Source organism: Calypte anna, chromosome 14 (assembly GCF_003957555.1).
Source record: "Calypte anna isolate BGI_N300 chromosome 14, bCalAnn1_v1.p, whole genome shotgun sequence".
NCBI lineage: Eukaryota > Metazoa > Chordata > Aves > Apodiformes > Trochilidae > Calypte > Calypte anna.
The window spans coordinates 14,203,189-14,215,255 of record NC_044260.1 but is presented as its reverse complement, the minus strand read 5'-3'; the positions used below and the strand labels follow the sequence as shown (position 1 = coordinate 14,215,255).

The following is a 12,067-nucleotide window of genomic DNA, read 5'->3' as shown; positions in this document are numbered from 1 at the left end:
AGCTAAAAACACGCGTGAGAAACTAATGCCACGCACCCCAAGAAACCCGTGTTTAAAATAAGGTAAACTGTAGTTGCCAAAGCTCAGTGCAAAGGCAGCTGCTGTGCAACACAGAAAAAGGTAAAAACAAAGGGGAAGGTGTTGGTGCTGTGGCCATAGGAGACAAAAAAGGGTCCTGTTGCTCAGCCTTGTGAAAACCATACAAGATAAAGCAGAAACTGCATTGCTTTACTATGAACCGTAAAGCTTTACAAGCAAATATTGGTAAAAAAAGAATATACTTCAAGTGAGATCAAATACTACCTTGTGTCAATGTTTGGCTTTATTTTTGGTTTAAATACATTCAAAAGTAAGAAGGATAAATAACTTAATAAAAACATGAGGGAGCAGAAATTGTAATGCTCACTCCCACAGGCTAAAACACTTCAGTAGGACTTGCCTTTGCCTCTTTCATGCAGGGATAATCTGCACCCATTTATTCCAGTTCACTTCAGAGGGGAACACTCTCCCCAACCTCAGAGTGCAGTCTATTGTAGGCTCGTAGTAGACTGTTGGAGTTTCACTCAGTTTGGGGTTGTTGAGTTGTTCTTCCACAACTGGCTGAGAAAAGAGTGACACCAGGGATGGCTTTTTCATGTAGAATCGTTTGATGCAACCAACAGCTTCCAGACCCTGCAGAAAAATTGCAGTGTTTTAGCTTGAGCACTTGCAGAGAAAAAAAACCTCACTGAATGGTGTTCTACTGCAGTGTTTGCAGGAATGTTTGACAGTTTTTACTAGAAGTGGCTTTGCTCCACACCCTCAGGAGACCATGGGGATGGCAAAGATTACAGCTCAACAAATCCAGTTCACAACAAATCCAGTTCACATAGCTGGATATCTGCTCATTTGTCTCTTTCAGCAGTGGTTGACATGGTGATACTGAAACAGGATGTGTGTTCAGCAGCAGAGCTCAACATAAGTACCAGTTACCAATCATTTAGGGCTGGTATAGGTGTAAATTTTTGGGGTCAGTTCTTGCTATTGGGTTGGCATTCATCACCCACAGGGACGTGTCTAGATTTACTAATATCTGGTCTGTTACAAGCTCTGTCTATAGTTCCAAAACCAGTTCTTACCAATTTCTAGAGAAGTTAAGAGTCAGGTTCTCTGGTCTAGAAAATGTACAGCTAATTCCTCAATATTTTGGGTCTGAATAAAAGCTGTCTGGGGATCTGCACTGTTCTCCCACATGTCCTCACCACTCTACAGACTGTCCTGCAGTCCTACCCCTGTCTGCTGCTGCCCAGATCCCAGCTACCCTCTTGGCAGCACTGCTGTGGCACAGGACACCCAGGGAACAGGATAAGAGCAGGACCAGCAGTGTGCACAATTTGTATTCTTACCAAAACACGTGAGCCTTTGGACAGAGTGTGGCACACACACACACTGCAGGATGAATTTCCAGCATTAGTTGGGGAAAGTCATGCTTATGGGAAGGACTGCTGTATTACTGCTGTGCTTAAGACTTTGAATCATAAGGGAAAAAAATAATAAATCCATGTTTCATTTGCAAAGTAGCAGTGGTGGCAATCAGACTTGAAGATGTCAGAAAAAGATAAGAGAAACTCCAATTTTCTTGCCATGTGTAGGCAAGTTAGGGATGTATGCCTTTAAGTAGGTGTGTCAGGGCAGAAGGTCTTACAATACTGTCTAGCAGAGACACATTTCAGTCTGATTCTTATGGCATCTGAAATGTATATAAGGAAGAAAAAAAAAGATAAACTCTGTGGTGATGAACACTGCAGTAACCACCCCAGGTTGGTATTTCCCAAGGACGAGCCACTGCTCTTCAGTAGAGAACTAGAATTTCAGCTGCATGTATGTCTACTTCAGAAGCAAGCTTGAGTTTTAAAATGAGTTCTGCAGTCCTTCCAAAAAGCAGCCTTCCTTCCATCCTTACTGTCAGCAGGAACTTGCTCTGGCTTGGGTGAATTTACCCCAAAGGGAGAAGAAGGTTGTTTTCCACGGCTCACTCACAGTCCCACTTTCCTGCAACTTCAGCAAAGCACCTGCTGACCCTTAAGGTCAGGGGCAGAAGGAGCTGGATGGTGACAGAGGCATGAGTGCCATACCTGCAGGATCTCCAGGACAGCAACAGGCTGCAGCACCCCCTCATAGTGCTGCACCAGCGTGGCCTCTGGGATGCCTGGCTTGGTCATGACGTGGTAGAGCACAGCTTCCATCATCCCCTTACACACAGGCTTGTTCAGATTCCCATCCACGATCCTCCAGGGCCTCCCGATGAAGCAGACATTCTCACAGGCCCTGCAAAAGTCCAGCTCTGTCAGGAATTATTCCTCCAGCTACATTTCCCATCATCGTGATTGCTGCATAACAGAGATCCCTACGGCATCCAGTGAATCCAAGTGAAAATTCTGCAGCTGCTCTGAGCCAGAGGGATAATCTCCCAAACATTTCCACAGCCCTGAAGTATTTCACACTCAGTGTTCACCAGTGAGAAGCACTTTAATCACTGTTATAACACCCAAAAACTACCTTGACTCTTGATGACCAGGAAAGCTTTGTTTTGCTTCTGTTTTTTACTAGAGGCAGTAATAATATCCTTCTCTCAAAAGCTAAAAATAATATCCTATAATAATAATAATAATAATAAATATACTAATAATATCCTATAACACAATATCCTATAATATAAAAGCCTAAAATAATATCCTTCTTCCAAAAGCTACCTCATACCTGCTTCTGTCTGGAACATGCAGCATCAGTGCTCAGACAGGAAACCAAATTCCTCATTTTTAGCATTTCAGAGTGAAAAGACAGACACTGCATGGAAATTTACACTTTCCATATTTCATTTCTCCAGGGCTTTCCTGGGCACAAGGAGACTGAGACTCTCTGGCATTGGACTTAGTTGAGAATGAAAAATGAGCTTTGTTCCACTGTTACTTAGAAAACCCACAAAGTCAACAATTTTTCTCAGTATGCATACGAGCAACATTAAAAATAACAACAGAAAAAATGGGGATTCTCCATCATCAGCACTCAGTGCCCATCAGAGCATAAAACCAAGGTTTCCAGATGATCTGGTTCCAGATGTTACTCTGGCAATGCTCAGTGCTGAGTTTTTCTGCAGACATCTCTGTTACTCACCGCTCCCTGGCTGCCTGGGATATCTCCCTTGTAGAACTTCCTGGAAAGAGAAGAACACAGTTTCAAGTTAACCAACCCAAACTCTGGCTAGTGGCAGGAAAATAAAAGGTGGTCAAGCAACAGCTTATGCTAGAAAATAACTACACTGCATGTTCACAGCTCATGGCTGAGCAACAAGTAATTCTCTGGACTGAGGGAAGGGAGTTGAGCCAGGCAGGGCCAACAACTGAAGAATGCTCCTGGTGATCACAGGGAAGTTGAGCAGAACTCCAGGCAGCTCTAAGCCTTGAGAATGCAAAGTGAAGGTTGTCTCTGCAACTTCCATTCTTCATTATGTCATGGGGGTTAATTACACAATTACCAGGTACTTGTACCACACCCAGAGGCTAACAGCTTTGGCTTCAGCACACAGAAACCCTTCAGCTGGCCATCATCAGTAGCACCTCTACAAACTCTTATGCAAGAACTGTAGTTTTTTCCTTCCCAAGTAAAGGAAGTTAATTCCAAACCAGTACTGCACTAGCTCCATGGTAAGAACTGAAGCCTTTGCTGTTCAGACAGCTCTGAGCTTGTTTCCTGCAGGAAGGCTCCAGCTGAGCCATGCCAAGCTCTGAGATGCTGTGGATCAGCCTGCACTGACTCACGTGGCAGTCTGCAGCTGGAAGCGTGGGGAGAGGCAGATCCTGGCACAATTCCACATGAGCAGTTAGTTTGTGATTCAATTTGAAATCAGAGCTGATAAAAACAAAACCAAAATAAAATCCCTAACAACCTACTTAATGTAAAACTTGGCGAGAACTGCTAGCTATTAAAAAAGAAAACTGGCAGTAAAAAAGGAAATGAAAATGAAGGCAAATTGGATTACAAGTGAGGCTATTAATCTTCCCCCTGGCATGTGCTGCATTCTGGTGAAGGGTTTAATTTACAACTTTCAGTCATGGGCATTCTAGTTAAATGTACACCAGTAGCTCCGTGTTTGCTAGCTTTAGAGATGTCTGACCTTTGGACTGGTGCCAGGAGATAAGAAACTTGAGATCCAAATATGTTTTTGGAGAGAATAAGATATGGAAACAAGTTTCTAAGGAAAAGAGTTTTCTGGAATAGTCATGAACATTCCAGCAATAGGCAGAAAACAGAATCTTTTGTACTTGACATCTCAGAAAGACCTTCCAGAGCAAGTAGTGTAATGCCAGTTCATCTGTGAAAAATGAAAACCTCTATCACTGGTATGGCTTCACAAGGAATCTAGGATTTGCTGATAAAATGGAGATCATTTGGGATCAACTGATGAAGATCTAGCCTCTATTTCTTGATGTAAAGTGCTCCCACATACCTTTAGACACACCTGGGTTCTCCTGTAAGTAGGAAAGATCATCATCCTGCTCACTGGCTGATTGCTCAAGAGTGGGGATCTGCTTGGTGTGCTCAGTGCTGTGCTCATCATTCTCTTCTTCAAGCTCATTGTTCTCAGAAGATTTATCTTGTTCCTTGCACGTGTCCACATCCACAGCACCCACTGGGTGTTCAGCTTGGTGTTCTGTCTGCTCTCCCAGGGAGCCTCTTTCTTCATCCACAACTACAGCTTCTTCCACTGTGACAGGAGCAGACACACCCTTAGGAAAGTTCATTTCATTTGGACTTTCCAAAGTTCCATCTTGTGACCCCTGGCAGAGCTGACTGTCCTCCTGAAGGACATCATTTTGGGTCTTGCATCTCTTCCTGGGGGGTTCTTCATCACTGACAGACTGTGGGTCTTTTCCCAGCTGCTCCTCCTCTCTCAGAGCTTCTTCTCCCTTTGCATCTGGGGGCAGGCAGTCCTGGTGTACATCTGGGAGAGTGCTGTCTGCACCTTGCTGGTCAGAATCATCTGGTTTATTCTTCAGACATACTGAATGTAATAGCCATGGCTTGGCAAATATGATTGCCACCAGCCTTACTGTATGGCCTCCTACTTCTAAGACCTGCTGCATTTCAATAAGGTCCTGTAAGAAACAAACAAACAAAAAACAAATTGTCTTAGGAGCTCTCATGGGAAATGTCATCTTAGCCAAGTGTCATGGAATTGCCATCTTCAATTGGCAGCAAAGAAAGAGCTTAAAAGAATATTCAGTTTTCTGTCCTGCTGCACTGAAGTTAAAAAGATGTTTAACTCCTTTAACTTTTCTTGTTCCGCTTAAGTTAAATCAAAATGTAAGTGGTTGGTACCTGCAGGTTTCTGAAACGTTTTCATTCCTATCTCTAAGTGTTGCTTTAATTTTCTGCCTTCCTAACTTTTAGGCAAGTTTGCTCTCAGGTACTGGTGTGTAACCTCTTGCCTAATATATACAGCTTTGTTCAACCCATATGTGCTTCCTACAGCCTGGCAGATTGTCCTGTTCCAGGGGAATCCTAAGCATGCAGACATTAATGTAAGGAAGGCAAGGGGCTGTAGAACCACCTGGATGTACTGCTCCAAGCTCCTGGTCCTTTCAGGTCCCACCTCTTCATAGGTGCAGAAACGTTTGGCCAGCTCAGCTTTGCAGATTCCAAAGTGGGAAGTTGCCTCTATGGCATCACGGATCTCCAGCCCAGCAGTCACATCCCTGGGATTATAGCAATAGTGTTCTGTACACTGATGAACAAACCAATCAACTTTGTAGTTTTCTTCTTGGACTTTTATTACCCTGGTAAAAGTTTCTGGGAGGCAGGAGACTCCCACAGTCAGGTTATCAAGCAGAGAAGGAACTGCAAAGCAAAATAAAAATTAAAAAAAAAAAGAAAAATAAAGCTGTGAGGCAGCTGTTACTGTGCAACACACTACTGAAAGGTAAATATTCTGAGAGAGACAGATTCGGGGTGTTCTAGACTGTTCCAAATAAAAAGAGCTCAGTTTTCTGTTTTCATTGCTGCACTTTCCTTTTTTCTTTCTGCCTGACATGTTTGTCTCTGAAGAGACCTGTAGAAGAGGAAGCTGGTTTCCAAGGGCTTGCCCTGATATCAAAGTCAGGGATTGCTGACAGACCACAGACTTACTGCTGTTCTAATACTGGGACAGCTTAACTGGTAGCTAATGAGGGAATCTTCTCTTTTTTTCTTGTAGAAGGTAAAAAGTCTAGGGCAAGGAAGTGCTGTGGAGGACCTAATTAACTGAAAAACTGGAAGCATCTAATCCAGGGCAGGATAAGCTCTTGATCTTCCAACTGAAGACCTAAACTACTAAAGGCTTTCCTGGTTACATTTGCATTAAAACTAAAAGGAAGATGCTCTTCAAGAAGGGGAGTGCTGATAAACTGCAAATATTCCAGCTCTAAATATTATGAAAATTACTAAAAAACTGTAGGTGAAAGGCCAGAGCTTGGACACTGTTTCAGGTACTTGCATGAGGCAAGTAAATATGAATTTCTCCTCAAAGAGCTCTGAAGGATTTTCTGTTCTCTTCACAGAAGAGAAAGTCTGGGAATGACAGAATGTGGTATTTTAAGTTGCAGAAGGGAGTGAAAATCCTCCTGGAGAAGGGATAACAGAGCACAGACTTCCTCTTTGGATTCAGCTCCACACAACACGAGATACAGGCAAGGACTTCTTGCCAACAAGAGGTGCCTTAAAGTTAACCTGTTTGTTTTAAGTCAGGAGAAAAAGCATAACAAGGAAACTGTGTAATGTAAAAAGAATGTTCCTACTGAGAGGCTTTGTTCAGATCACTTCTTACCTCAGGAGTTCACTCTCTGTCCTGCTCCAACCCACTTCAGGGCAAGTTTGGCCAAACAGAAACTCACCTGGAGAGCTGAGTCTTCCTGGAGCTGGTGTACATCTCAGCTTAACCTTCACCTGGCAGGAGTTGACCACAATATTGTCACTGGGGCTCAGACTCCTGGTGCTGACAATTCCAGGGGCATAGTAACCTCTCATCAGTAAGAAATTGGTGTGAGAAGCCTGACGAGATTTTATTTCTATTCTCCGTTTGGCTCCAGAGCTGTCATCTAAATCATCATCATCATCATCCTCATCCTCAAGGCCTTCTTTTCCCAAACTGCAGCAAAGAGAGGTGTATTGTTTGTTTGTTGGGCTTTTTTCCCAAAATGAGGATGTCATTCATTACACTGAGCAGAGCAAGAACACATCCTGCATTCTGGTATTCAGTCACGGACAGCTGTGGGGCTGTCCATAACAGGCTGATTTCTAGGGCTGCAATTACAGAAAAGAAACTACACTAAAGGCTCCTGGAAAAGGAAACTTTTTTTTGCAAACATGTTGAAAAGAACCCAAAATATCTCAGCTTACAGTGCTGAGACAAGAGAGCATCTGTCAGAGCACAAAGGCTGAGACCATGAGGAATACTGCAGCACAGGGCAGACCTTGTTTATTTTTAAGGGAGGAAAGGAGAGGAAAGAATTGTAGACCAAACACTTCAGTTACTTTAAAAAGAAACAAAACCAGAAAAAACCAACAGAAAACAAATTACAGACAGCCTGCAGTAAAGAAGATGTAGTAGCAGCAGCCAGAATAGATTTCCAGAAACAAATTTAGTCAAACCAACACTATTTCTTTCCAGGACACCAGAGCCATTACATATAAAGGTGAAGACTCTGAGCAACCCCACACAACTCTGAAGTTGCCTCTGTTTTACACTTGGGTTATGCCAGAGACAGCCAAACATTGCTTCCAACCTTTTCTAAGATGAGTTAGGCCTCAAGTACCTCCTCTTAAAACATATTTTAAACCAAAACAGAACCCATGATTTAGAAAAAAACAATATGAATACATAACTGGTTGGAAAACCAGGCTCAGATCCCTGCACTCAGAAATGGGAAGCTGCTCATTTTAAATAATGGCATATTATGGGAGGAGGAGTACAATAACAATCTTCAAGCAGGTAGTAAGAGAGAGAAAAAAGGGTTTCCTATGTATACATACAACAGGAAGCAACAGATTAACTACAGCAAAAGATTAGTTGCACTTGAAGAAAATGTCTAATGATTGTAAATATGACTGCTCATAGGATTAGACTGCCTAGGAAAAGAGTTTCCATTTCAGTGATATGCAATTACTGGAGGCTTTTAAAACACAGGAGCAATTTAGTGGAGACAGGTTTCAGTGATAAGGCTGAGACCCTGTTACTAATCCTGCTTAGTCCTGGAAATGATGAAAATGCTCACAATGCTGATAAAAATGCTCACCTAGCACACACTGCTTGCTCTTTTCACATCAGCTCTGCTGGCAGTGAAGTGCCTAGCAATCCAAATGTCACAAACACAAATACAGTCCAGACTGTAATGACAGGTACTAACTAAAGTGCCACTGAGTCTTTAGTCTCAGAAATAAAAATCATAACAACAGGAAAGTAAAGCATCCCAGTGCAAAAAAGCTAATTCTTGTCCAATTTAATTCAAGTTGCCCCCAAAATCTATTTTCTAGTAGAAGCAGCAGTGTTTACCTTTTGATGACTTCATTTTCCACCATAGTGCTGTCCACCACGACTATCTGCTCTGGGATTCTCACATTCACAGACACAAGTCCCAGGGAGATGAGGGAAAGCATTGCCACACACTGGCCCCCAGGTCCATCCATAGGAAATGCAATCATTCCTTCTGGTGCTTGCTTATCTTCATCTTTAAAGGAGAATTTATCTGGCTGGTCAGATCTTTCAGCATCCTTAAGCTTCATGAAGAATTGAAAGGACTCAGTGCAAATTGTACTTGGAAACCTCCACGTAAAAACTCTGGGCAAAAATTCAAAGCAGGACAGAACCTTCACTAAGCTGTTGTTACACACAATGTATGAATTCTATACCCACGGCACCAGAGAGCAACCAAACAGGCAAAGCTCACACCAGAGCTGCTGACCAGAGTTTTTTACATCCTTTTGTAGTGCCAGCATGCTGTGTGTTTATGTGAGCTGCCACTCACCTGTAGTAACCCTGAGAGAGCTGGTAGGACATGGGTACAAAAGGCAAAGCTCTCCTTTTCTTGGGTCCCAGCGTGTGGTTTACTCGCCGGCGATTGACCAGGCTCCTCTTCTGGCATTCCAGGAAAGCCTTCACAAGGATGTCATCCTGGTACTCCCGGTACAAACGGAATGTCTGCAACAACCCCCACTCAGTGTCACAGCAGAGTTAGCTCTGAATCCCCTCCCAGACTCACCCACTGGAGCTTTACATTAACTGGATTAATATGGAGCAACAAACCTGAGTGTAAATGAGAGGCATAAATTCACTACCCTCTCCTGTTCCTTTCATGGGATCCCAGGCTTTCCACAGCAGATACCAATTAAATGGGTAGTATTTGGGTAATACTGCATTGGGTATATCTGTATTTGTAATACTGTATTTGGGTAATACCTGTAGTATTTGGGTAAATACTACAGAACACCTGATACTCAAAACAGGAGCAGGCTCCCATTGACAGCATTATATAAGTAAAAATGCTCAATTGCAACACATTTGGGTGGATTTTTACCATCACTTTACTAGGAACATTTGTTCCCATGAGCCTGGCTTTCCAGGCTCCACTCTTGCCCATCTGTGAGCTTAATTAAACTCCCTTGGAACTTCATGGTTTTTAATTGCCTGACTGAACATATTTTTGTGGTGCCCACTGCTGTAAGAGAGGCTTCCCAACACCAGTGTCACCTGGGTCCTAGGACTGTCTTTGTGGCATCTCCTCCACAGCATAATCCCCACTGCTCAAGTGGGCACTGAATCACAGTGCAGTTTGGCACAATGGAAGTAATGTGGAATTTATTTCATATGGGTTTTGGGGATTGCTTCAACCTCACATCTTGGCCTCAGACAGAAAAGTATCATACTGAAAATCTGCCTAGAATATATAATTTCCTAAAAGCAGGAGAAAATAATCCCCACAGAGAGAACACAGCTAAGTTTGAGTTTGTTTTCTCCCATTTGAAAAAGGCTTATGGCAAAGTGGGTGGGAGAAACTTTAGAGCTGTTTGAGCATTTAAAAGTTTGGTCCAGATACTGTACCTGAAATGACTGGCAAGTTTTCATCTGGTTATCTGAGAGTGCCAGAGTGCTCTGAATCAAATTCTGTAGCACTAGGAAATGAATATCATAGATACTGGAAGAAAAAAAAAAAAGGTTTACAGCAAGCATAAGGTACCCAGCTGTTAAACTAGCACAAAAAATACACCAGCTCCATCACTTGCTTCTGAAATAGATGTATAAAGGCAACAAAATCACTACAGGTGAGGATTATTCATGTAAAGGAACTGTGTTACGTTTCCCCTGACCTTCCAACCCTGTATTTTTTTATCAGTTCAGATAATTCAACATAAACCAAACATCTTTTTGTTAACATCTCATCCTTTTAAAGTGTAGGAGCCACACAGAAAACATCCATCTGTCTGTTGTCCTAATGATACCAGACAGAAGAGCATTGCTGCTGTCATTTCATTCATCAAATCTCTTAAGCTATGTCAGAGGCCTAAATTCACTAAATTCAGCCTTGTCAAAGTAGTTTTCTGTTAACAAATTTATACACTGCAACAAGCAGATGAGACATAGATGGAAATCAGAAAACTGCAGATTGTCACAAAAGTGAGGGCTGACTTGATCTTTCCCTGCTGGGAAAAACCAGTGGTGCTGCTGCTCACCTGCTCAGACTGTCTTCTTTTGTGGTTTGATTTGTGTCTTCTCCAATAGCCAGAACTCGAAATCTAGTGAAGGGAAGGGAAACACAAAAAACAAAAAAAATCTGATTTTTGTATGGGTTTTGTGGCTGACAAGTGCAAGTGCTAACAAGGGAAGTGTTAAAACAGCACAGGGGAGCTGAGCAGCCCTCAGTACAAGTGTCAAAAATTAAAAGAGCTGCTCAGATCAATCTCCCTCCCTCCACCAAGCTCTCTGCTGACAAGATCAAACACACTGACAGGATGCAACACAGAACTGTGTGGGTTTGCAATTCTTTTGAGCTTTTGGACTTCAGTTACCATGGGCAGCACTTTTTCTGTAACATGCAGCTCTTCCCAAATAAGAACATTCAGGAAGGTGCAAGACTTGTTATCAACAAATGGTTTGAGACCCAAATTTCCACAGTTCTCTCCATGTGTTATTATTCATCATGAAAAAGCTTCATGATCTGGGGCTGGAGAATGCTATACAAGGCTGAGTGCTCTTCTGTATCAGCAATTTTATCAGCACTGAGATGATTTAGCTGAGCAACCAGCTGCAAATTGTGATATAAACCAGGGCCAGTTGGAAAATGGTAAAGGAAGTCTTATATTGCATTCACATGTTTTACCCAAGTAGTGGCATCTCTAATAGCAAAGCTGAGGAAATCTGACATTGTGAATTTCTTGTGTACAAAATATCTTGTTTAGCAAAATGGGAAAGGTTAAATATAAACAGGGTTGTGTACACAACTTAAAATTAGTTATATGTATTTAGGAAGTATGGATTTAAAAGAAACACTTGTATTTACTGAAACTCTGAGAGTCAGAGTACAAACAACCTTGCAGAAAGCATGCACAGCAGAGGGCAGCTCTGAATCACCCCCCTCTCTATCTCTGCCCAAGTGCAGAGTCAAGTCCCATAACTACAATACCTGGAAAACAGTTCCTGCAAAGTATCAGGAATCTCAAGTTTGGGATTCCCCAGGGTTGAACTGAATTTCTCTTTCAGTCTTTCTACAAACTCTTTAAACTCCTTTGCACAGACCTTTGAAAACATGAGATAGAAACGTTATCAACCTTAATTTCTTAGAATGGGAAAAGATCCTCTCCTTTTTAAAGTGCTTATGGGAAATTCTAGTAGGAATAGATGGTTTTCAGTTAAAGTCAGAAACTACAAGAAAATGGATCAAAAAAAAAAAAAGTTTGCTCACTTTACAGTTGCAGGTCGTGTCTGTAATCAAGCTCCCAGCTACAAGCAGCTCACCATGAACATATTAAAACCAGTTACATTATTTATGTATTTATGTTA

At 42.2% G+C, this 12,067-nt stretch overlaps 1 protein-coding gene across 3 annotated transcripts in view; it reads right to left on the bottom strand.

Annotated features, from left to right (window-relative positions):
- Positions 1-291: 291 nt before the first annotated feature.
- Positions 292-12,067, bottom strand: part of GTF3C1 (general transcription factor IIIC subunit 1) — a 34,138-nt gene continuing 22,362 nt past the window's right edge. For 2 of the 3 annotated variants that reach the window (XM_030459972.1, XM_030459973.1), the window contains exons 27-37: positions 11,691-11,803; positions 10,741-10,803; positions 10,112-10,205; positions 9,039-9,211; positions 8,567-8,851; positions 6,909-7,162; positions 5,591-5,877; positions 4,487-5,135; positions 3,154-3,193; positions 2,115-2,307; positions 298-672 (exon numbers count right to left, since the gene is read on the bottom strand). In XM_030459972.1, coding sequence (XP_030315832.1) covers positions 451-672; positions 2,115-2,307; positions 3,154-3,193; positions 4,487-5,135; positions 5,591-5,877; positions 6,909-7,162; positions 8,567-8,851; positions 9,039-9,211; positions 10,112-10,205; positions 10,741-10,803; positions 11,691-11,803 — 2,373 coding nt within the window. In that variant the 3' untranslated portion in view covers positions 298-450. Of the gene's footprint in view, positions 673-2,114; positions 2,308-3,153; positions 3,194-4,486; positions 5,136-5,590; positions 5,878-6,908; positions 7,163-8,566; positions 8,852-9,038; positions 9,212-10,111; positions 10,206-10,740; positions 10,804-11,690; positions 11,804-12,067 lie in introns of all 3 variants that reach the window. The other variant, XM_030459974.1, reaches the window with a different exon arrangement.